General features: G+C 35.4%; 1 protein-coding gene across 2 annotated transcripts; it reads left to right on the top strand.

Annotated features, from left to right (window-relative positions):
* The first annotated feature begins 362 nt into the window (after positions 1-362).
* On the top strand, positions 363-24263 carry LOC116308265 (visual pigment-like receptor peropsin). Of its 2 annotated transcripts, none has more exons than XM_031718649.2 (2): positions 363-469; positions 22086-24263. In XM_031718649.2, the coding sequence occupies exon 2, from the start codon at positions 22109-22111 to the stop codon at positions 23027-23029; it is 921 nt and encodes a 306-aa protein (XP_031574509.1). In that variant the 5' UTR covers positions 363-469; positions 22086-22108; the 3' UTR covers positions 23030-24263. The 2 variants fall into 2 exon arrangements, with proteins under 2 accessions (XP_031574509.1, XP_031574510.1); XM_031718650.2 differs by lacking the exon at positions 363-469 and adding an exon at positions 2223-2269.
* Positions 24264-26078: the final 1815 nt, after the last annotated feature.

Raw genomic sequence — 26078 nt, 5'->3', positions numbered from 1 at the left:
CAATCGCCCTTCATGCGCTGAATTCCTGAAATCACTAAGGGAATAGAGGTGATTGCTTTTTCTCCTGTGCTGAGGATTTTGCTTCTGGTTCTCTAATTTTCCTCGTTCTACCAGTCAACCACTTCCTAAGATACTTTTTCGTCTAGCACTAGACTTTAATCAGAAGCTAGCCTCTCTCTCTCCAGGGTGAATAACGTCTGTGATCGGTGACTGTCAAATATTGACTTCCACTATTTAAAATGATTTTTCTTCGCCTTGAAAGAATAATCAACTTAATACATAGTAGTAGACAGTAATTCCATTGTTTTTTTTTCGACTGTTAGTCACTAATTATACAACTTTGTTTGACGGGACTACCAATATAGATAATGATTTATATTGATAGGCACGTAAAAAGGCGAAAACACGGATTGGCTCCAAATCACGTACGCTGACAAAGAACAACACCAAGAATACACACAAAAAACTGGTAAGCTTATTACAAAAAATATACTATAGAATATATTCTTATGATAAACCTATACTACACCTCAGCACTTCAGCACCCATTCAACCCAGACGATACTCGCTCATGAAACGAAATCAATTTGTGGAAAATGTATTCGTGTCCATTACGTATGCCTCCTCAGTTCTTGTTACTCCTTATCTATACTACTTATATAGATAGATATTTTATGACAGAGGTTCTTCGTTGTTGCGGTTTGCCGGCCTCAGAGTCTGTATTCGTACTTGTGTTTATTTGTTTTCTTCTTCTTTTTTCTTTTTTTTTCTTTTGTTTTTTTTTTTTTGTTTTTTTTTTGTTTTTGTATTTTGGCGTCGGCAGTTTTTCTCGAGGCAAAGTTACAAAAATATTGCAACGTTCGAGAAAAATATTTCTTATCCGGAAAAAAAGGTCGGCAGATCAAAAATTTAAGATCTGGATTAAAATATGCGATGTTGGTAAAATTTTCATTCCAGAAAAAGCATGCATTAAGTGGTGCAATCTAAAGGAAGCTTACGACATTATTGTAGACTCCGGCCTCTTTGGACAAAATATTTAAAGTGTATATGACACGAAAAAATTTTAATGTTAAGAATGTGTATTTTATTGGCATTAATAAGAATATCACGGTTAAATTTGTTCCAAAAACGCATTTCTCTAGAAATTCAAAAAATTTTAGCACGAGTTGTGACGTCATTTTGTTTACAAGTCTCCAGATTTAGTTGCAAATACATGAAATATGTTTGAATATAGAATCTTAATTTCAAGTAGTACACTTTTCAGTTTCCCAACATTGGAAGAGTACTACGTAAGCTATCAAATGAAGCTGACTAAAATATGTCTTTTGTTGTTAATTCATATGAATTACAATTTATATTTTGTACATTACTACTGAATCTAGAGTACGTGTCAACAAAATGACGTCACAAATTGGGATTAACTTTCGCAAATATCTCAAGAAATAAGCTTTTGAAACAAATTTTGTTACGATATATTTATTATTACTAACAAACTATACATTTTAAATGATGGAATGTTTTCGTGTCATATACACTTTAAAGCACCATATCACTTACGCGGTTTCCGACCGAAGCAAATATAGATAGACCTAAGTGATCTGAACAAAGGCTCAGCAAAACAAATTATCTACAGACAATATCAGTTCAAGAGGGGATGTGGATGTCTTAGGTTGATATGGATATTACTTCTTTCTTTCTCTCTTTCTTTCTTCCTTCCTTCCTTTCTTTCTTTCACCTGAGCAGCTGAAAAACTCGCAAAACACTGACATTTTCAAGACATAACTTTTTGATAGTTAGTATAATGATCATCTATAATGCATCATTTGCTTTTGTTAAATATTTTTTACCGTTACTAGTTTTTTCTCCTTAAATTGTATTTACCCTACATATTCCGTATTTTATTATGTGTAGTAGTTTTTGTAAAAGAATAGTTTTCAGAAATCCTTAGGTTTTTAAGAAATAAATGGCACTTGACATGAATTTCAAATAGACTAGAATTGGATGATATCTGCTGAGGTAACTTATCAATTTTTAACACCCAGATATTTTAATTCGTGAGCGGTATTTTGCTGATAAATAGATAATAATATAACTCATGGATTTCAAAACACGATGATGATTGGATGCTGATTGTTGGATGCTGGGAATATCTTCAGGCAATACCTGCCGCTGGCCATTCGGTCGTTGATCAATCCATTAGAAACGTTATACACAAAAGAAAAGGACGAGAAGAAGCTCCCTGCGCCACAGTCGTGTTAATTTTTCCAAGGTTAGTGTTCTTAAGAAATATTTATCTTGGAAGAATCTCTTCAGCAGTGATTTCCAACAAGTATTTTTACAAATTATTTAAGCGCATTTCCGCAATATTTTATATCTCGCGGTCATCTTCAACAATTCAATCAGAGATTTTTAAAGTAAAGTCTGGATTGTAGAAAAGTCGCATCTTGTTTGCTCTAGATATTTTGGAAGCTTCCAAATAACAATTGAATGAAACTTCATTTATCGGCTATACATCGGACGTACATCTTCAACTCACGTACGTGAGACTAAAATAAGCAATCATTTTATTTAACGCAAGGTCCAACTCAGTAGTAATGAATGCAATTATTAACTAATAGTAAGAGAATAATGCTAATAGTGTTTTTTTCCCTATACACGTAATTGAAAAAACGTAGGGTTCAATAAAGGTTATATCATCAAAGCTAAGACCGAAGGGGAGCATGGGAAGACAAACAATTATGCTAATTTCATGCGTATTGCAGTTTTCCCTTCCTGTGCACATTTTATGCATCATGGCCTTGGCATGTTGTTTATCTAGGTTGACCGACTTTGCTCTACTGTGCACTAGTTTACATGTCTATATGCAAATATAATACACATTTCCGCCATGTTGGTTGATCTAACAAGAGAAGCTAATGAGGAATGCTTTGTTATCGTTAACGAAGATGGTGGTTATGACGTAACATGCACCTGCTCTATTCATGAAGATATTCATCTCGTGATATACTTTGTAAGGACTTCTGCATGCAGTAACGCCCATCGTATCATTTCACTTTTCGACATGTCAAAACAACGGTCGGGAAAGGATGTTGTGCATGCGTTTGGCGACTTTTACCCTTGTTTGGTACCTAGAACACACATCCTTTTTGGCTGGGATCAGAAAACATAAAAATAGGGAAGAGAAATTTCTCCAAAATGAATGAAATTCACTGGGATTTTGCTTTAATTAAAGAAAATCAATGATAAATGAGAAAGAACCACTCCCCTCAGGGCTTTATGATAATTGTAATGGATTAAAAAGATGTACTCAAAGGTTTTCCGAATCTTGCTCCCGGCGCTTGCAGGAAACAATGACGAAAAATAGAAAAATATGGGAGATAATCCTACATCATAAAAGCTATACTCTTTGAATGATCACCCAATAAACAGTTCAGCGTAGGTTTATTTACATGTAAGCGATAGTATATAAGATAGTAATTGTAAGGGACTTTTACTGGCAAATATCTGGACTTTGATACTGTAATCTCTTCATAAATCTCTTTATTAAGATAACTTCTTCCAAAGTATTTTGAGCTTTTCCATTTTAGAAAATTAGAAGTGATTTGTTATCTTTATCGCAGGTTTAAGTTAACCATGGCAATCGAATTGATTTTTTTGTTGTCGATATTTGCAAATCTATCTTTTTGCACTTCATTTTATGCTTCTTGTCATTTACTTGTCCACAGCAATGCTCAAAAATTTTGATCAGCCTCACGGAAAGGAATGACCAATTATGAAGAATTTTGATATAAACGGCTTAGAAAGTAAACATTTAATGGGTAACAGGCTTTTTTGCATTTTTGTAACTATAATTGAAGTGACAGATAGACCCTTTCCAGGGCTTTTGCAACTTTTTATATGGACTAGGTAGCAAAATTCCATCGGATAATGCTGGAAAAAGCACCTCTGTTATATTAACTGTGATTTGCATGACGGATAAGGTCTTTTTTTTTTTTTTTTTTTTTGCTTCTAGTAAATATCGAGTTCAATTTTACGACTACTTAAGATAGCTTTCAAGTATTGAAAAACGCTGCATTTTGCAGCTGCTTTTCGACGATTCAGTCATCTCTTTACAGTTCCTTGCAGATGTTGCAATCACGATTCCAATATAAAACCAGTTTTACTAGATTTTTTCTTTTAACCAATCAAAAGCTAGCTGTGACAGGCTTTCGAAATCAAACAACTGATAAAAACTGGTTTTTGAGTTGACGAGATGTAAACAAACCGAAAATCATTGAACTAAAAACAAGTAACTTCCAGATCACAACTCGACTATTATTGGGGACATTTTCGCAGGAATTTTATCTCAGGAAATTTCATTTTTCTATTTTCATTGCGTAAAAAATAGGGTTCATAAAGTAAGATTATATTTTGCTTACATTTTTTAACCAGTTTTCAGGTCTGTTTTATAGTGTTGATTAGTCCTTAAAAAGTTCGGAAAGCTTTTGCATATGAATGCATGAAAGATATCCAAGGTAAATTTCACTAAACCTGCATGATATTGTATTGGATCATCTGTACTTATCTTTCGTTTTTCAAGTAAAAATAACCAGGAATTTGAATTGAAAGCGTAAAATATATTTTCGTAAACATTCAAATACGTAAGTAATGTTCAAAACAATATAACCCGCCATAAATAGTTTGTTTGCCTTGAGAATGTCCAAAAATTTTGAGCCATCCCATGGACATTGTATTTTTATCTAAATTTCATGGTAAGGCTTTTTTTGCATTGCATTTACCAAAAACACTGTATCGCGTCTTCTCACACTGTTTATAAAAAATGAAAAATGTTTATTCTTATCCATGCTTTCATAATGTACATATTGTGCGCGAGTGGTTTCACTGCAAAGTTTAGATCATTTTTTACGTCATTTCATGTTCGATTATAGTACAGACCCATAGAAAACTGACTTTGATTTGTTTTGTTAACATAACAAAGTCGAAAAAAAATTGAACAAAAAGACAAGTAAATAGTTTGAAAAAGCCATTTCATCCGCTCGCTTAGTGCGCGTGACGGATGTCGTAAGCACAAGCAGGTCTAGCCTCTAATCGACAATGGTTCTAAACCAATCAGCGCGCGAGAAATTTTCAAGTTATGGTAAAAACAGATATGTTGCGTGTTGATTAAAGTAACGGGTAACCATGCTTGCGTATTGCCTATTATTGAAGTAGCTTTCAAAGTTCCCCTCTTAGGTTTCGTTGAAGTTTGCTAGTGTGTAAAAAAAATTCATAAACAACGAAAGGCAGTTCATCCATTGGCATGTTAGTTTGGGCTCATAAGACCTTTCTAATTTCTAATTTTCTAAAATGGAAAAGCCCAAAAAAATTGGGATCGGCTAGATGACAAATTGTTGGCAAAACAGCAGGACGTTATTTTAAAATTGTAATCCATCTTTAAATCTCTTAATTAAGATGTGGTAATTACAAACTTCCTGCTATTTTGGTGGTATTTCAAATATTACCTTTAACTTCCTGCTGTTTTGCCAAAAAAATTGTTTTGAATGCGCTAAAGACAGAGTTAATATATCTATTTCTTCTTTCTTCTTTCTTCTTTCTCCGGGATCTTTCTTAGCGGACCTCATAGCAGACAGCAGGGGGGAGGGGATGGAACAGGGAGGGGCGGGATTCTCTTTTTTTTCTTTCAGGCTTTCTTCCTTTTCTCTTCTTTCTTTTCTTCCTCTTCCTTCTTCTTCTTTCTTTCTATCTTTCTTTCTTTCATTCCTTTTCTTCCTTTCTTTCTTTTCTTCCTTTCTTCCTTTCTTTCTTTCTTTCTTTCATTTTTCTATTTTCTTTTCTTTTCTCCTTTTCTTCTCTTTCTAGACATTGCTTCCTTTTTTGTGCGAAAAGTTTCTCTAATTTGCCCTTTTGCGTTGTTTTTCTCTCTGTTCTCTTGATGAAAACCCCCTCTTAGTTCTGAAGGGCTAAACACTGACAGCAGTCATAACATCCTTGTGAAGAAAACTCGAGAAACACCCTACATTTTGAATAGAATAAACAAAACTGTGCACCTTTATCGAAATTTAACATTTTCTTTCATAAGCTTCATAAGTGAAGCAGTGCGGATTCATCTGATGTCTGCCTTTCATTGACGATTGAACATCAGCTATTATTTGCTAAATGCATGTCACTTAAGGATTCGTTTATCATGCGTGGTGCCAAGGGCGGATCCAGAGGCTGGATTGGTTGGATAGTCAGCCCCCTTTGGAGTTGAAAATAAAAAATAAGAAGAATAAAGGATAAGATAAATCCTAAAAAGGATGCTATGATTGAATGTGTTAGTTTCGGCACAACGAGTGGTATTCAAAATGCTTTTGGTGCTCATCCTCTTAGTATGTGTGGCTTTTCTCGGACAAAATTTTAAACACAACGTAAAAGATTTCTTAAGGCAGTTCAGTTCTTTCTATTGCCTTGCGTAAGAAAAGGTTTTAAGAAATGTTTATTATGACAAACTTCGTGTAGATGTGACATGCTGCAAGCGACAGAGGTCATCATCGCAATCGAACTTGAAACTTTGTTTATACTCTGAATACAGGTAAGAAAATAAGACTACAGAAGATTCATTGTCACTGACGGGAGTTAATACTTAATAGGACTGATGGAATAAGATTTCATTTAAAATGAATCACAAATTGAAAATATTCTCAATATTTCATATGCTTAAGATCATGTCAAAACTCCTCGATCTTTTTCTTGGATTTTTTCAGAACTACAACAGATCAATGCCCCACCCTTTTCCCTGAATTTCATGATCATTGATAACTTCTTAAAGGCTGACTAGAATAATTGCAAAAGTAAGTAAATATTGAGGCGATGTCATAGTTTCCGACGATTCGATGCTCTGGGATTTCTTTTGTTTCATTTTTAGTACAAAATCGAATTCCTTTGCACGTTGCATGAATACTCCAGTTTCGAGTACTCTTTGCGCTGCCTTAGATTCGATTGTGCGTTAAAATATTCAGCTATTCAACCAAAACCCGTACACAATAGACCTTAATAAAAGAAAAAAACACATTTGTATACAGTCGAGGCTAAGACTGAGCAAATGCGATCTCAAAATTGGAATATTGAACGCGCTTGGCTACCATTCGAAATCTTCCCGAAGTATGGTAAGGGCGTGGTTAGACGGAGCAATTTGTCGCAACGCTTTAGCAAGATCGGGAAAAAATCGACAATTTGGCATGATCGTAGTTTTCATGAAACATTGCGTTTTTATCTTGAATCATATATTTTCAGTTTTGGCGATATCGCGTTACTAGATTACCTGCTAATTTTTCAATGAAGTATTAGGGACATATGACAGTAGAATGAGCGGTGTTTTTTTGTAAATAGATACCCCATAAGTAGCAATTTCGGCTATAATTTTTAATGAAACTGTGCCCAGAGGAAGACAATCAAGGTATAGGCAGCATAAAGCATTTCTCTAGAAAATAAGGGCTAAAATTCGACTCGGAGTTAAAACAGGTGTGACGTCATTACCACGTGATATGTGATCCGATCTCCTCGGAAAAAAAATTCAATCGATTATCCAACTAACCCACCACCAACCAACCAATCAGCCATTTGATTACTGATCCAACTAACCCACCACCAACCAACCAATCAGCCATTTGATTATCCAACTAACCCACCACCAACCAACCAATCAGCCATTTGATTATCCAACTAACCCACCACCAACCAACCAATCAGCCATTTGATTATCCAACTAACCCACCACCAACCAAGCAATGGGCTAATCGATTATCCAACTAACCCACCACCAACCAACCAATGGGCTAATCGATTGTCCAACTTATTTATTTATTATTTGCAATAAAGATCATTATTATTAAAACACTGGATAGTCGCCGATTGGCTAGTATAGTATATATAGGTGATGGTTGGTTGGTAATAACTAACAAACCAAATAACTTATATCAACAACCAGCCAATCAACTATCCAACATTTTATTTGTTAAAAATAAAGGATGATTCGTGAAATGGAATGGTTGAGATTTCTTGTCTTTCTCATACCGACAGGCAACTGAACTGACTCCCATCAAATATAGATTTAATCAGGGGTTTTTTTGTTTTGTTTTGTTTTGTTTTGTTTTTTGTTTTTTGTACTGATGAAATAAGACAGGATGTTGCATGGAATTAAATTTCCCTTCAACCCCCTCAAAGTGCTGTCAATGACCTCAAACGTCTTCCTACTTGATCAAACTGCTAAGATAACGACTCCAAGATGTTTAACGTCTCACCAAATGATACTAAAAAGATCACGGTTTTGATGCACGTTTCTGAATACAGCATTAAATGCCGGAAGAGCGCCTGGCCAAAATCCTAGGATTTATCAATATACAGGAGTTTATATCATATTTAATAGTGGGAAAATAAATAAATCCCCCTCTATTAACTGTGTTTATATATATAAGGAAAGGTATTAGTACGAGTGTATCCGTTTATTATTTAATTGTTTTCCGTTCAGCCTTAGGCATTATCTTATAAATGTATCTCAAGTGAGTGCGAAAGTGCACAACTTCAACGATTAAAATAATTCAAAACTCCTCTGTTCTTACAGCACGACGGACCTAACCGTGGCCACTTTTTTTTTTTTTTTTTTTTTTTTACCAATGCCGTTGAATCCTTTCCTGCCAAAGTTTCCAACAGTTAAAAGGCTTTTTACGAAAGTATCCAGTATTAGCCAGCAAAGGGACCAAAATAGGTATCACCTAGGTCAATTTCTAGCCATTTAAGTTTTTGTTGCAATAATTTTAAATATTTGCGGTCACGCTGAGTGAGTTCACGTGCAAATGCACAAATTCTCGCTGTCTGATTGGCTAACTAGTAAAAAGAAGGGGGAAAAATAAGTGAAAGAGTGCTGAAAATCAAACAATGAAAGACTGGTTAAAAACAATAGATAGATAAAACTAGGAAATGAACATTTGATGTCCAAAAGACTAATGAAAAGACATTAGATATATTAGTTATTGCGATCTTCATTGAGCCTCTCATATCCCATATTGGCAATAGTCGAAAAGAAACGTGATCAATATGAGAATTGTAATGTTTTCTCAAGGTTGCATGCGCATCCAACTTGACGGACCTCAAAATTGAAAAACGTAACTCAGTTAAATCGAGAGGCCAGTTTTATATTCAAATTTTTATATTTTTCTATTTCTATTTTTTCTTTTTTCTTTTTCTTTTTCAGTATGCGTATTTCCTTTAAATTTGATAGCGTATTGTCGGCTCACGGAAGCATGGATGGCGTAGCGGTGAGAGCGTTCGCCATCTCACCAATGCGTCCCGGATTCGAGTCCCGACAAGGTGGTTCTCTCCTGTGCTTTTAGGGTTTCCTGGGTTCTCCGGCTTTCCTCCCTCCGCAAAAATTAACTTCTAAATTCCACTTGGAATCTTATAGCGCGTGTTTCGTGCCAAAATTTCAACACTGAGGATGTTATTGTGTTCAAAGATTAGGACTGTCATTCGAATTATTAATTTCAACATTCAGCGTTCTGTTTGACGCTAAAAGTATCAAACCTTTCATATCCGGTTGTAATGAAAGGCTTATTTAAACGTTCAAAGCATTAAATATAATGACAGGTCTAATTTGTGACCAAAAAGAATTTAATTTTTGAACCTTCGAGCAAAAGAACTGCTTCCTGTTTGTTCTCGTCGGATTCTAAACACAATCGTGTGCCGTGAGATCTCGTCAAATGTGTCCCAGAAGAAATTGTCGTTGGGCTGGTTTTAATTTCTAAAAAAATAACTTTTAATTGTCGGATTTTTGACGTTTTTTAAATACAATGCGTGCAATCGATCAGCTAACACCTTTGTCAAGCCGGAGATATTATAGTGATGTTCAATGGTAGTAGACAAGACAAGACACCCCTGACCCGAAGGTCGGAAATCCCGGATAGCTGTCGCCAGGGCAACGCCCCCGGAGTGACCAAAGACTTCATCGGGAGAGCTTATTAGCATAATGTTTAAGGGTTCTCTTAACCACAACGACAAGATTGTTGAGCAGTGATACGTACACATAGATGTGTGGGTGGGTGTCTCCTGTATGGTCTGATGAAATAATATAGAGGGCTGTTGATCGCTCATATAATTGTCTGACATAATCCCACCCCCAATTTGTCAGGTTTTATAATATTTGAAGGCGATTTTTAACGATACAACAGCTTTTTAGTATTAGGAGTTGAGAATAACTGAGATGGTTGCGGAGGCTGGAGCTGCTGATAAGAACTGTTTATCTTCCATGTTAGAATATAAATTAACGAAGAATGAAAACAAGAGCGATTGCATCATTCTCGTTTCCTACTTGCTTCAATATCTTCCTTTATTTCTTTGTCGTTCTTGATTTTTTAGGGGGAAAATATATGCTTTTGTATTATTGTATTATTATATTATTGGTGAACTATTCAGTGTATTATAAATGCAATGACCTCAGTACAGATTCATACGTATTCCGATTCAGTGAGCAAGAGTTCTAAATGAATAGAATGAGCTTTATTCAGAGTATTCTAAAATAAGTAAACCAGCCAAATAATTACCAAGGCTGGAAAGAGCATGTTAAGATTAGTAAGACTGAGAAGTTTCAAGGAAATAAGTTTAGAAGTACAAACAAAATAACTTTAATACATATTTTTTGAGCAGTTTGCAAATATTAGATTGTTTAGTTTGCAGATATTGGGAAGGGAGGTAGGAGGGTGGGGATTTGCATGAACCTTTGTTAAGGTAGTTGTAACCAATGGAGGAAACAGCTTTCGTCAAAATAAAAATGTTTGAAAAACCTTTTAAATATTACTGATCACGCTCTTCAATTTAAAGGGAATAAGTAAAAAAACACCTTGCGATAAGTGGCCACCGTCCTTCATTTACGCTCTCATAAAAATTGTCATCGTTGGTTCCACAATTAAATTTTCTATTTTGGTACGGCCTGTGTTCGGGGTGGTATGAACGGGTGTTCGTATCACTCTTCATGGAAATTAAAAAGGCCATGACTGTCGTAAATGATGAAAATTGCCATCTCACGTTTCACGAAAAAAAACCCATCAAGTCACGTTTTACGAAATAACTCTTTACATGTACCATGTGTGTTCTAAGGCCAAAGAACTTGCTGTTATGGTAAATAGTATATAAAAGGGACTCAGGTGTAGATTAGTAGATTCCTGGACCACAAATTATACGTTTTTCCCCCCCCCTTCCGTAATAGCTTTTGTTCAAGTTTCTGGCCTCTTGTTTTTTAAGCATCTCATGCTCTTGTTAAACATTGTAATTTCTTTGCATTATAGTGCGAAATAAGATACTTAAGAGCTTGATATCGTTTTTATTCACGATTTTCCATATAGTTTAGTTTAGTTTAGTTTATTTGTCACAATATAAACATACACATTTTATAAAACTTGATACATACAAATTTTGTGACTGGCGAAGAACACAGAACTTTCGTCCCAATAGGATATCGTGAACAAGCTTGCAAGCAAGCAAGTGAGTGATATCATATGGAAAACAAGTGATTTCCAGTTTACTGTGAAGTACCTAGTATCGTATCACTTTACTGATATGTTTTTTATTCACACTGCGAGCAAGTGAGCGATATTATATGGAAAACGAGTGAACGTTTCCAGTTTACTGTAAAGTAGTATCGTATCACTTTACTGATATGGTTTTTATTCACACTGCGAGCAAGTGAGCGATATCATATGGAAAAAGAGTGAACGTTTCCAGTTTACTGTAAAGTAGTATCGTATCACTTTACTGATATGGTTTTTATTCACACTGATATATTCACACTCCTAAGTAGGAATTGAAATCTATTATAGAACTGTCGGATTTTTGCGGGGAGGAGAACTGACGGCCAGCCCGGAGAAAAACCCTCAAATTGAAAAAACAAAAGAACTTAACTCACATATGATACCGAGCCCGGGAATTCGGAACCCGGGTCGCAATGATGAGAAGCAAGCGTTCTTACTCCACGCCACCCATGCCACTCAATTGTTCACCTTCATCTCTTCCTCAGTTTCCCGCCAAAGCAATTTCGAAAGATTGCGAACCTAAGAAAGGACATTTAGAATTCAAAGTTCAGCCTAGAAGTAGTTTTAGAATCAAATACTGCAATTTAATTTCCAAACTTTATTAGTCATATCTTGATATAGAATGGATATAGAATAAGTTTATACACTCGTAACTTCAACTTGTTTGTTTACACTCTTGTTATATACAGATGTATATTTACAGGATATAATATACGAATACATATTGTAATACAAATAAAGGAAATTATATTATTTTAGGCTAATAAAAGTGTAGGGCGATTAAAGTACCTTATGCTTTCTAGTTAATTGCCCTCCATAGTGGGTTAGTTAAGTATATATAGCGTCCAAAAAAAAGAGGAATCGCAAATATCATAAACACACACACATAACAGGACATAATGGCAACTACTTTTTTTTAATGGCAAGAAAAGAAATCGATATTATCATAGAAGAAATATATGTTATTGTATAGATAATATATGTTTTTTACAATTCTTTTTAAATGACTTAAATGATTGTGTCTTAAGACTATAACACCGCGTAACACCGCGCCAATGATTTTTTAAATACTTCGATTGAGCTGCCAGTAAAATAACAGTTGGTTAGTTTGGTAGCTAGAAAAAAGATCTGCCGGACTCAAGTTTTTATCCAAGTTGCTTTTTATCCAAGTACAGCGGCAGGCCGTGGATCGACTTGTTGGGCAAAGAATGAGTGGGATGGACGAACAATCTTAATTCTTGACGTCGTTTATGATGCTGAAATCATGTTTAAACAAGGTCATTTCAGTTTCCCTATTAGCAAATCAGCTTAGCACATGTTACTGAGGATACACAACAGACACCTTGAGGTCAAAACAACTCAGTAGTGGTCTAGTCTTTGATTGGTCGGATAGGTATAGTATACAGTATATATAGCCTGCATTCATTTCTGCAGATTCGTAGTACGTGCAGCTCAAGACCTTCAGTATTGATCATCGAGCTTATCTTCCAATAGCCGTAAGTACTTGGCATTATCAATATGTTCACCGGGTAGATAGATATATGTACCATGTTGTGCTTTCAGTTGTTCTGCTTCGAATGCCGAATGTGGCTTACCTTCGCCAGATATGGCGGTTTTTGTAAGTTTTTAGTCGCGATATTTAGGTTTTGGAAGTTTTATGACATAATGAGGAATTTAATTCGACAACAGAAAAAGGTTGCAAAATGTGGATTTTCGTTGTGATTAAAGCAAAAATATGGATGACGAAGGCTTTCATACCTGTTCTACTTTTCTGCCTGCTTTTTTTTCTACATCGTCATCCCCACTTTCTCCTTTTCCTCACTTTTTCTCTTTTGCCCCTTCTTCGATCTAGTCCTTCTTAATTCTTCTTCTCACAATCTGCGTCTTTTACTTCTTCTTCTCCCCCTTCTCTTTTTTCTTCTCTTTCTTTGGTCTATTCGTTTAATTCTTCCCCTCATAATCGTTGCCTTCTTCTTTTTTCCGTTCTTTTGATCTTCAATTCTTCTTATTTCTAGATCTCCTTTATCTGCGTCTTTTACTTCTTCTTCTCCCCCTTCTCCTTTTTCTTCTCTTTCTTCGGTCTATATTCGTCTAATTCTTCTTCTCATAATCGTTGCCTTCTTCTTTTCATTTCACTTCTCTTGTTCTTCAATTCTTCTTCTTTCTAGAACTTCTCCTTTATCTGCGCCGTTCACTTCAGTTTTCTCCTCTTCTTCCTCAGGGGTCCTCCTTTTTCAGGCTATTTATAATCTTTCCCTCATCATCGTTCCCTTCTCATTGTTTTCAGTTTTCTTTCTTTAAGTCTTCTTCTTCCTAGACCTTCACCTTTATCTGTGCGTTTTACTTGATGTTGTTGTTATTGTTGTTGTCGTTGTTGTTTGTTTTCTTCTTCTTCTTCTTCTTCTTCTTCTTCTTCTTCTTCTTCTTCTCCTTTTTCTCCTCCTCCTCTCCTTGTCTTTCTCCTTTTTCCGTCTATTTTAATCCTTCCTTTTGCTGGCGTTCCCTCAACTTCGTCTTCTTCTCCTTCTTCGTATGCCACAAGAATTGGCCATTTTGTTAATTCCTGATAGAGTGCATAAAACACAAGTCACGTTGTTGGTAAAGTCAATCTTGTTATATAATAGATCTTTCCCAAGATAGACTACTGACATTAATTCAAGCGCTCAGGAAACTGATTTTACTTGCCAGCAGCTTTTTCCTTACTGGACAATAAAGCAATCAATGCTGATAAATCAAATGGTTTATTGTTTAATTAACACTCTTTCCTTGTGTCGTTGTTTAATATCTTCCAAAAAAAACTTAATCAATAACAAGTATGAAATCAAAATACGTATATCCCCAATACGAATACTGAGTACGTATATATGTATCCAAACTAAGGCTTTGGCTATACGTCGGGCCTTACCTTGTGCATCGGTCTTGGCAAAAACCTATAGTGGACACCTCTCAGTTCCAGATTTTTGAACGAACGTCCTCGCTGGGTGTTTTAAGGTACAGAGAAAGAACAAAATGTTTGTTTTTAAGTCAATTTCAACAGCATTATATTGAAGTTTCTGTCAATTTCAACAATATATAACCCTTTACAAGACAAAACATACGTCGCCTACGATTCATTTTTCAGTCGTCAGTTTTTCAACTCCTTATTACTCCTCCGCTGAATTTAGTCGTTTGTTCGGTAACTCTTTTTTTTTCCGCCAAATCTTCCACGGTTTTTATTCCATGATCCAATTTATGTTTCATACACCAACGTTTATTCGGTAATTCCAAGGCCGTGGTCGGAAAGTCTATCTTACGATTATTCCACGATTTTCAGCTCAGGGCAACGTTTTATAGGTCAACACCAACGCTCCGCGTTGGCCGGCAAGTAAAACCGTTGAATAAGAATAAACCGATCAACTAATCTAAAAAATATCGATGGTCAACCTGGTCAACTAGTTATTATGAGTAACTGAAGTGATATAACGGGTGCAGATGTATGTCGGGGTACAAAGATACGGCAAGATAAGGCAAAATAAGGCAAGATATATTGCATCAGATATAAAAATCAATAGAGTAAAAGCAAAATCTAAATGACGTGCCAGGAAAATTGGCTTCTTAAAATTATGTTTTATTGAATTTTCTAAAGAAAAAAGAGATTTTATTGTTCTTTTTTTCTCGAATCTACTTTAATTTCGTTCAAACTTCGTTTCTTTACTTTTGTTTTCAAATGAATGGACCTCAAAAACGGAATGGGAAAAAGGCACCAAAATAAAAGAAATCCTATTTATTTCAGTCATCTTTTGACGTCCAACGGAGCTGAAATTTTCAACAGGATTTAACAATATCTTGTAAAAAATCTCATTTTTACAGTCGGTAGGTGATCATTTCTGACTCTATCGTTTGGGCTTGATAATTCAAAAATCCAAAAACATACGATTTTGATAGAGCGTTATACTAGTGTAGTTCATGTAGAAATTTTAGTCCGACGTTAATTTGTTATGAATTCCGGAAGAAATTAATGAAGCGACAGTTTCATCAATACATTTTTTTTAAAACTTCCCCGCAATTTTTTTGGCGGGAAAACTATGAAATTTAAAATTTCTATAACTTTTGACTGCCCTGTCCGATCGGGATATGGTTTTCAAATCCGTGTTGGTTATCTCAGGAAGCGTCTAAAAACACATATTTTACAAAGCATGAATCAGGTTCAAATTATATGGAAACCAGATAACGATGATTATGACGTCATACGCGTAACATTACTCCGTCTGATCAACCCTGATATCTTTACCAAGTTTGATAAATGCTTGACTTTTAACAAAACTGGTCTAATCATTTTACTGTCTTTTTTAATATTAACCCGTTGGTGTATATTAAACTGATAGTATTTTCCTTTGTCCAGCGCAAAAAACTTCGGTTGTTATATATTGGTATTTTTCGGAAAAAAACACTTTTTTAAGGAAAAAAAAATCGAATAATTTTGGTATTCTTTAGGATTGAAAACGACCATAAAATGAAAAAATATCGATATTTATTGTTACAGCAAGGGAAAGTATTTATCCATGCAACGCCGATAATCGTCCGATCCATCCAATTATTATTCATTGAACAGTTCGGCAGCAGACCTACCATTGACCATTTGGTTTTCAAACATAAGGAAGTATGCTTTTGTTGAAAAATAAACATATCTACGTATTCAGTCTAGAACAACTTGGTAACACATTTTTGTTGAGAAATCTTCGAAATTGCTAACTTCATTATATATATGAATATGTATAGTGTCAACGATTTAGAGATTTGGTACAAATAAAGTACTAATTACCCCTAAGCCTGGTTTTCACTAGCGACGGAAGCAGAAGCGGAAGCAGAAGCAGAAGCGTAAGACGTCTTATGTTCCTGTGAAAATCAAAAAACGGAGACGTAAGCAGAAGCAGAACATCAACGGAAGCATAAGCAGAAGGAACGTAAGGTTTCCTTTTTCTTATGCTTATGCTTCTGCTTCCGTCCTTATGTCGCTAGTGAAAACCAGATTCTTATGCTTCCGTCGCTAACATACAGAAACACAAGGTGGTAAGCCAATCAAATTCTCGTACTCAGTCCCCTGCACGGGAAACTTCCTATTGTTCCTCTTATGCTTCCGTCACATTCATTTTCACTGGAACATAACGATTTTATGCTTATGCTTATGCTTCTGCTTCCGTCGCTTATGTCGCTAGTGAAAACCAGCCTTAAGTATCAGCATTCAGCAAACGTTTTCGATGCGTTGGCAGTCCCGTCGCGGCACCAAATTGATCGGATACCGGACTTTAATTCTAATACCTCTTGTTTTCAGGAACTTCTAAATAGGACACTTACGGCGTTTGAGTTTATTTTTAGCTTCAAATCTAATATCTGTATAGCATGATGATGATATCAATCTAATGTTAGATATATTATATAGTGTCTGAGACTGGAGCGTACAACCTGGCCAGACTATAAAGGGTTTAGTGGATTTATATTTTATGCAGAAAGAGGTTTAATTAATGCTATGGAAACTTTGAAGACCGCGACTAAAGAGATCGTCAAACTGTTTCAGTTCCGCTCTGCTCCTAGGAAATCCTCCTGAAGCATTTGCCTTTCTTTGATAGTTCCGTCAATAAGGAAATCCTAAACATTTTTAATGGATCAATTTTCTTAAAATTGTCTCAGGATATCCTTTCGTTTCTTCAGTTTTATCTTTTTCTTTCTTTCTTTCTTTCTTTTTTTTTTTTTGGGGGGGGGGGGGGGGGGGCTTTTATGGTTCAGACGTCAGACTATGGCAAAATGGCAATGCTCATTGTGATCTTTGGTTTATAGTCTTGCATTCCGGGTTTACATGCTGTCATATTATAGCCATATTAACTTTTTTTTAGTTCATAATTGTAAGTGTATGTGAAGGCACAAAACACTTTCCAACCTCCTTAAGAGTACTCTAATGTACGGTGGAAAACGGCAACAAGTAAATAAAATATGTTGCTTGGCGACTATTTGGGCCATATAGATAAGTCTAACCAAGTTTTAAGCTAATTCCAATTTTTATCGATTTTCATCCAAGTGCCCCTTTAACCATTGATATCTCGACATGTAGCGGTATTTGAGTTTAAGAATTGTTATCAGTGCGCATGCGATTTTATCCCAAATTTCTCACCTTTTGTTTAATTAAGAACAAAAGAAGGTTTAAACAAAAGAAGGTGAAAAATTCGGGATAAAATCGCATGCGCACTGGAAACGATTTTTCAAACTACGAAGTGGCTTATTGACTCGTTATAGTCAAAGTGACAGATAGCTGCAAATGGCCTATTGAGAGCATGAGCTGACTTTATACATTTAATGTTATGCACACAACGCTCAACTCACATGTGTGATCTATTGCTTGTTTGTTTGTTGTTTTTCTTTTTTTACTTAGTCTTTATAAAATACATTTTCTCTATTCGTAAAAGTACTACTAATTCTAAAAAATGCCAAAAATACAAGTGTTTTATTAATATACACTCAAACGCTTTGGAACCAATCATAGGACACGATCATCCCAACCTAGCCTGCGTAGCGGTGCTTTGGAGAGGGAGAGTTCTCTTCCCTCCCCACTCCCCCTTCCCTTCCTCTTCCCCTCCCCCCTTCCCAAACTCCCGCTACTCAGGCTAGTCCCAACCGTACATCAATAGATACTTCAGGTGTAAAGTTAAGTTATAACCTGAATATTAGTGCATGATTATCCTTATAAGACAAATAGAATTCTATTAGAAGGAAAAGATTTTCTCATCATTAAAATTATATGATTTCCGGCTCCACGGGAATAAGAGAAATGACTGAGTCAGTGTGAAGATAATAGTATTATAAACTGTACAATGAACCACAATTATTACGAAAAATGAACGAAATGACATGATACACTAGCTTTGTCTGACAATTCACGGTGAAAGCCAGAAAAATGAGTCAGTGTGAAGATAATAGTATTATAAACTGTACAATGAACCAAAATTATTACGAAAAATGAACGAAAAGACCCTTCAACAATAATGCTGTTATCAGTGGGGGTCCTGCTAAAAATAACATAAAGAAACTAAATGTTAAAAAAACTAAATATAAAAAATAGTCTCTAAAATATTAGAAATATAAATTAGATCATATATAATAAATTCAATTATAGTGTTCATCTAAAAGTTTTTTTAAATCCTTAAAATTTTTTGTCCTTCTTATATCTAAGGAAGTTCATTGTATATTTTGGCAGCCATAAAGTAGAATCCTTTTCGAGCATATTCTGTCTTAAGACTTGGAAGTTTAATGCTAAGACAGTTGTTTCTTGTGTTCTGTGTATGTTGTTGGATCGTGAAGTAATTCTTGAAAGGGTCACACATTTTGTGAGAGAGTGTTCTTCACTAAAGCACAAGCCCGTTTCTCATTGGCTGCAATGGTGAAGTGAGGTACAGAGTACTATTCTTCGTGTCTTTTTAATATCGATTCAAGAACCAGCCGAAATGAATGTAACCTCCTTTTAATTTACTTTCGGAAAATCATTACTAGAATGTTCCAATTTTATCCCATTAGGTCGTAATATTCTTCATTTCAGAGCTAATTAAAAACAATATCAAAAGAAAGTCTTAAACATTAATGAAGAAATTGTTAATGATACGAGTTGTTTGTGCTGGTGTGCACAAACAACTCGTTTTTTTTCTCTCTCTCTCTCTCTTCAATTCTTCTTAACTCTTGAGCTCTTTTATTTATTTATTTATTTATTTATTTTAATTTAAACATATTTTATCGAAACATTAACCCCAAGAGCGTAACGCTCATCGAGGGGGTCTATGTCCTATTCATATTACAAATATATAGTTATAGTTATGTGGACGAAAGAAAATATATACATATAGGAACAACAAATATGAGGAAACGATTAATATAGTGTAAGTAATGTGGGTGGCGTAAATTTAAATTAAGGTATACCAGTTAAAAGTGAGAAGCAGTTAATTACAAAAAGCATTCGTTCTAAATGAATACTAATTATAATCAAAGCGCTTTGAATCTATTATGAATTTCTGTATGGTTTTAAACAGGTCGCAATTCTGACTATCACTTAAATTAGGGGAACCTCTTGAGCTCTTTCTTTTTTCTACAAAAAAAATAGGGGGGAGGTAAAACACGCAATAAATGCTGGAAGGCCTAAATAAATCCACAGCTAACTAAAGCAAATCAATTTTCTTCACTTTCTACAAATACTGCATGGTCGTTGAAGATTTGACATTCAAATTCTACTAGGCTACTTGCTCAAAAATCACTTAAGAATTAAGCATGCTATATGAACAAAAGCAGGCGGTATTTCGATCGTGTCAGATTTAAAAAAGCTTTTTCCCCGCGAGAATCTAGCTATTTTCTCCAAAAGGTGAAAAAGCTGTTTTGCAGATAGTAAAATAATGAAAACTAATGATTTCCTTAGCTTTATTTATCACATTTATTATTTCAACTTTGGAATGGCCTTAGGCAACAGTTATGGCTTGGACGTAGTTAGCTGTGAAGAAATCAACTTAAATTGACCAAAAGCGGTCTTCCTTCTTCCTTTCATTTTGAGACTCTAACGACCTCAGTCCAACCAATCAAAACTGCAACTACTTAAATCTTTAAACTAAATAGGTTTATGCGGGAAAAATTAATGGACCAAGGTTGGGAAATCCAATCACTTGAAGACCTAAATAAGATCTATAAATTGGCTCTGGCAACAGAACTAACTTCAATACAGGTTTCGTGTCACCACGGCTCACATTGATCACGTTGTTTGGTACGCTATTTCACTACTCAAGACACACCTACATGCAAGGCCAAGATCATCTATTAGGCAAGGCAGGTTTATTATTGGTGAGCATTTAAGAGAGCATCATAGATTACATTTTTCTGATTCAGTTCAAATTCATCAACAACTCTTTTTTCAACTAATCTTTTTTTCCCCCTAAAATATATATATTGGTTTACAATTTCGTAAGAACAAAAAAAATGCTTTCTCAGAAAAATTTAAAGTTTTATTCGATAAGCCCTTAAACAAACATTTAAGAAAAGTAAGGAAAAAAAACACCAAAGACTACCAAAAATGAACGAATTACGAAAGCCGGCAACTGAAATTCCTTATCTCAAGGAACATCTAACCTGACTTTCCGCTGAAGTAACTTGAAAGGATTTAGCGAGTAGAACAACATTATGAATGAATGAATAATAAAAGTAGTGGCAAGCTGTTTGTATTAACTAGCCAAAGTATGAACTCCAGACGAACGAAAAAAATAAGAAACTCAACTGACGAAAATTTCTTACCTACGAAGCTTATGCAAATTTAGTCGTTTGATTGATTAAAGACCATATATTCAGTTCACTTATCATACTCTAACCCATTATGCGACAGAATAAATATATGATAAGTCGATATTAAATAGCCGGCTTTTAGTCAATTTGTTTCTCACAAACACTCCGAACGTACTTTCTTAATGTCGCGACTTAGTTTCAAAAAATTTTCACTGATCCGAACCAATGATCTTTGTCGCTCAATGAATATTTTAAGTAATGTAGGCCAAGTTTTTTCAAGGCTATAATTTCAAGTAAAACGTGTCTCGCGTAGCACGTTCATGCTCGTGCACGTCATCCCGTGCTGCTGATTTGCATAAACGTTGAAAATAAATTTTTTTGGAGTGAAAACCCTTTTAAATCATTGAACTTGTTTATTTAGATAATATGGGTGAGTCTCGACTCTAATGAAGGTAATTAATCCTTGCTGAGAAATGAGCATTTGAAGTTTGAAAAATGCACCAAAACCAGGTCATCAAAGCCTCCAGTGTAACTCTATTTTTGATCTTTCATAACTTCTTCTTGGTATTCAGTCAAATTTAACAATTTTTTTTGGGAAATAGTTTTCATGAAGTACTTTCTCAAATAGCATTGAACGTTTCTGGTAAAAAGGCCTCATTTTCTCTATCCATTAGAAAAAAACTGAGTTATGAGAACCCTGTACATGTATATAGGTTCTCAACAAGAAAGACTTACGAGGCGAACGTTTGGGGGTTTATTTTTTTGAACCTGCCACACGAAAACAATCGAGTTTTTTTTGGCAGAAGCGGAGGTAATACGTGCTTAACTGTAATGCAACCTGTCTAGTTTTGGATTAAGTACTAATTAACTACACTGAGCTTATTGAAACGGTCTAGGAGCTTATCTGAGTTTTAATTCCGGAGCAATTTGCGCTGGAGAAAATTATCATAATTTACGTTAGTTCTTCCTCGAAGGTAAAGAGGAAAAGAGAAAAAGTGAAGGCTAAAGGCAAACAGAAATAGCTACAACAAAATCCCAAAACCAGATTCTTCAGTGAGTGAATAAGTTAAAATGAGTTCTTACTGAAGGTCCGGATAAAATGGTTCTCAAAAATAAATCATTCTAGGTTAAGGATTTTTAGTTGATTGGAGGTAACTTCTTACGAGTGGAATGATCAAATCATAGATCAGGTATTCCGTAATGTTGAAACTTGTTTTAATTTACCAAACTCGACTTCTTCATTTTCAGGTTCGTAAAGTACGACTGATAAAATGGAAATGCCCCATATACTAGGTGTCATTTATATGACTGTTATTTCGTTTGGCGGGAGCATATTCAATGGAATGGTAATCATTGTCCTGGTCAAAAACATCTCTACCATCACGGTTCCCAATGTATTCATCCTCAGTATTTGTACAAGTGGCTTCCTCGCCTGTTCCATGGCAATACCGCTGGCCATTTGGTCCGTGACGGTGGGAAAATGGAACGATGTGAGCTGTCAAACACATGCCTTTTTTATCTATCTGTTCGGGATGGTGTCGATGGTGCACATGGGAGCTATAGCAATGGAGAAGTACCTGACAATCGTCAAGTACACAAATACTGCTGGACACTTTCTAAGCCTCAAGCAGTCAGTGATAGTTGTCGTGATTTTGTGGGTCTACTCAATCTTTCTTAGTACGCTACCGTTAGTCGGTTGGGCAAGGTACGGACCTGAGGCTGCTAACGTCACCTGTTCCTTGAAATGGGATCAAAGAAGCGCTTCTGACTTGGCCTACTTTGTCATCATGTTCCTGGGGTGTTTTCTTCTGCCAGTTGGGGTCATGTCATTCAGTTACTATCGCATATTCAAAGTCAGGCGAAAGGTTTCCGTATCGAGGTCCAACTGTATCTTAAATCTGTCAGACCACGCCAAGGCGGAACTAAAAAAAGAAATCAACACGGCAATTCAACTACTTATTCTTATCTTTGGGTATCTCTTAGCCTGGACGCCGTATTCCATTGTCGTGATATTAATCATCTCTGGTGCGCCACAGACCGCGTCTGTCTGGTTGCTTATGTCCAGCTTGTTTGCCAAGGCTTCCTTCATGTATAATCCGGTCCTATATGCCTTTATCTCCAGGCAGTTTCGCAGGAAATTCGTCAGAACATTCTGCTGTGGCATATCGATTAATCGAGTCGGTTCAGGATGATTTAGTTCGGGAGAGATCAGAAAACAGAGTAGAAACTGATTAAACTTGTAGAAAAAAACACAACTGACTAATGCTATTCAGAAAACGCATTAACGACGATCCACCAATGCAGCATTCAGAAGCAAACTTCTCAAGTAAAAATTAAAAAATACAATATTATTATAAGCGCCTGATCTTCTTCAAAGCTGCGGGGGAAAAACGGACCAGCCTGTTACCATGGTGATGATAACATCCTGAATGCATCGCGGATGTATTACCCACAGGTAGCCCAAACGTAAAAGTCTAACGCGTCTAATCGTCGAGCCACTAGAAAAAGGGAAAAAAAGTACTTTGACTTTGTTTGAAAAAACAGTTATGCTGTCAACGTATTGAAAATTATAGTTTATTTGGGATTGTTAAATGTTTGCCTGTTACACTGTATACATGCAACATTTTTGATCACTTTTAACTAAGCGAATCTTGTGCGTGCTTCATAGAAGCCTTTCGTTCATTCGGGATGTCGACTGACCTCAAAAATATTACACCGCTCTTTGCCAACCAAAATAACGGTAGCTGCAGTACTGTAGCGGCTTGAGTAAATCACTACACCGGAAAGCCAGCCCATTTGGTGAAGCTATAAAGCAGTTATAGTTTAAATATAGCTATTTCAAAAAAGTGTTGCATTGAATGTTGGATCTACTGATACTGAAAAACAGTTGAAGTGATTAAACTAAAGCTACGTCCACACTATGCCGGATGAATTTGAATCCCAATTTTTATTTATTCGTTTAGGCCTACCGTCCACACTAGTCCGGGCGAATCCGAAAACGATTTTTTTCGAATACGGTCTCCGGAGTGGAACAATTTGAAAACGCCGGCTAGCCGTATTAGTGTGGACGGAAAACTTTTTTTTCCGGTTTCGGTGTGAAAATTCGGATTCAAATTTATCCGGCATAGTGTGGACTGTAAATAAAACCGGCCATTCTGTATTTACATAAAATAAAATATTTTGGATACGTTCAATCTCACGAATGTATGTTCAACCTGAATTTGGCTTTGATATTATTTGCCACTAACACATGAGTTGCTATAAACTCTACACTCTTCAGTATGCGCTATTCAACATTTTTGAAATAGCTGTAAAAATGTAGTATTAAATGTCGAACGTAAAACTTGTAGTCTAGAATAACTCCAATCGCATCTCAATTTAAAATAGAAAATTATTCTTAGGAAGGTAAAATTTTTTTTTTTTTTTGTTTGTTGTTTTTTTTGTAGCTGATTCTGACTAAGTGCATGGCACAAGAAATCGAATCCAATCATAAACGATAGCAAAACTATAAATGTAGTAAATATAAATCTAAATTTCTATCGTATATTCTTTCCGCGTTCGGTTTTGGGTCCACGTGAAGGTCACATGCTTAGTACTCGCCGTTCACACTATACTGAAGAAAAAAATCGTTAATATAAATTCAAAACTAGACAATAAACGTGTGTTCTAGGACTTCTACTGTGACCCACAATCTGCACAATCTCAATCAAAACAACTTCTTGTTGAACAAAAATCGAACCAAACGTGTGTTCTAGGACTTCTACTGTGACCCACAATCTGAACAATCTCAATCAAAACAACTTCTTGTTGAATAAAAATCGAACCAAACGTGTGTTCTAGGCCCTTCTACTGTGACCCACAATCTCAAGATCAAAACAAATTCCTGTGGAACAAAGATCGAACCATGAATAATAATCAGTGCTTTCTATAAATAAGTATAGAAAGAATATAAAAGACTTAAGAACGGCCTGGGCTTAATTAAGTCACTGCCATTAGCTGAAAAAGTACAGAAAGTTTCAGTTTTCTGGCTCTATTAGTTAGAGGACACGGGATATACGTTCTTAAGTTACTAAAGGTTATATTTACGATTCTTCTCCACTGCATCAGATATCCGGCTTTCGTTACAGGTCTCGATAGTAGGGTATGGTAATGATAAAGATCAAAGTATTAGCCATCTTTTATTGTCATGGACAAAATAATTGTCTGAAATGAAGAATGCCGGTTTTTCCATATTCCTTGGTTACCAAAGTCGTTTTACATCTTTAATCCTTCATTTCCTTTCCTTTTCCTATCTTTTCTTTCTGTGTGATTTGTTTGTTTTGTTTTGTTTTGTTTTGTTGTTGTTGTTTTTTTTGTTTTTTTGTTTTTTTTGTTTTTTTGAACCGCGTTATCCTTATCTTTGTATGAGTATTTTTTCTTCTTGTCGGTTTCTGAAAATGAAAGATTTTTTTATTCATACCGTAATCAGAGTAAACGTATATTTCAAGTCCATGATAACCATATATCTATTTAGAAAAGTTTCCAATCAAAGACAATTTTGTTAAGTAGCAGAGACAATACGGAAGTTTAATATTAGTTCATAGTTTAGATAGCAAGCAAGAGCTATTTCAGTTCCGAGTCGACAAAGGGAAAGCCCCTGCATGTAAATAGGGCATTTGTTAGTGGTCGCTCATTGATGAACAATATCAAATTATCACACGGAACTGCATATAAATGAACCTGGAGCCTTGACCAATTCGAAGTTGTGAGCTGAAAGACGGCGGTTGTTTAACAACATCATCTCAAGCAACAAGTGGTCTTTTCTGGATCTTATTCTATTTCACGGTAAAAACTCCAGAGTCAGGTACTAAATCATCATATTATTCTTACTAGCAAATCTCAATGAAAATGTCTGTGCTTTTACACAAGACACACCATTACACTGCCACTCTTCTACTTTTCCTGATCGACCCTAAACAAAAGAAACTCTATTATCTTTCTTAAAAGATTTAAAGTAGAATATAGAGTTTAAAGTTAAGTCTAAATAATGCATCAATAGCTATGCTTTCATTAATATGAATGCGAGTACGATCATTTTGTTCGAGCTTCAGTATTGCTTACACTAGAAGCAAGCACACGCTTTAAAAAAATTAATTTGCATATTCAATCTTTTATTTTGAAAGAAAAATAACTATTCTTCAAATGGTATAATTGTTCGTACATACAGTCAATGTCATCAACGTTGTTCACCGAAAAAAGACA

The sequence above is a fragment of the Actinia tenebrosa genome, unplaced genomic scaffold (genome assembly GCF_029948245.1).
Source record: "Actinia tenebrosa isolate PJP-AT-01 unplaced genomic scaffold, QUT_ActTen_1.0 PGA_scaffold6__47_contigs__length_16458017, whole genome shotgun sequence".
NCBI lineage: Eukaryota > Metazoa > Cnidaria > Anthozoa > Actiniaria > Actiniidae > Actinia > Actinia tenebrosa.
This window is presented reverse-complemented; position numbering and strand designations above follow the sequence as displayed.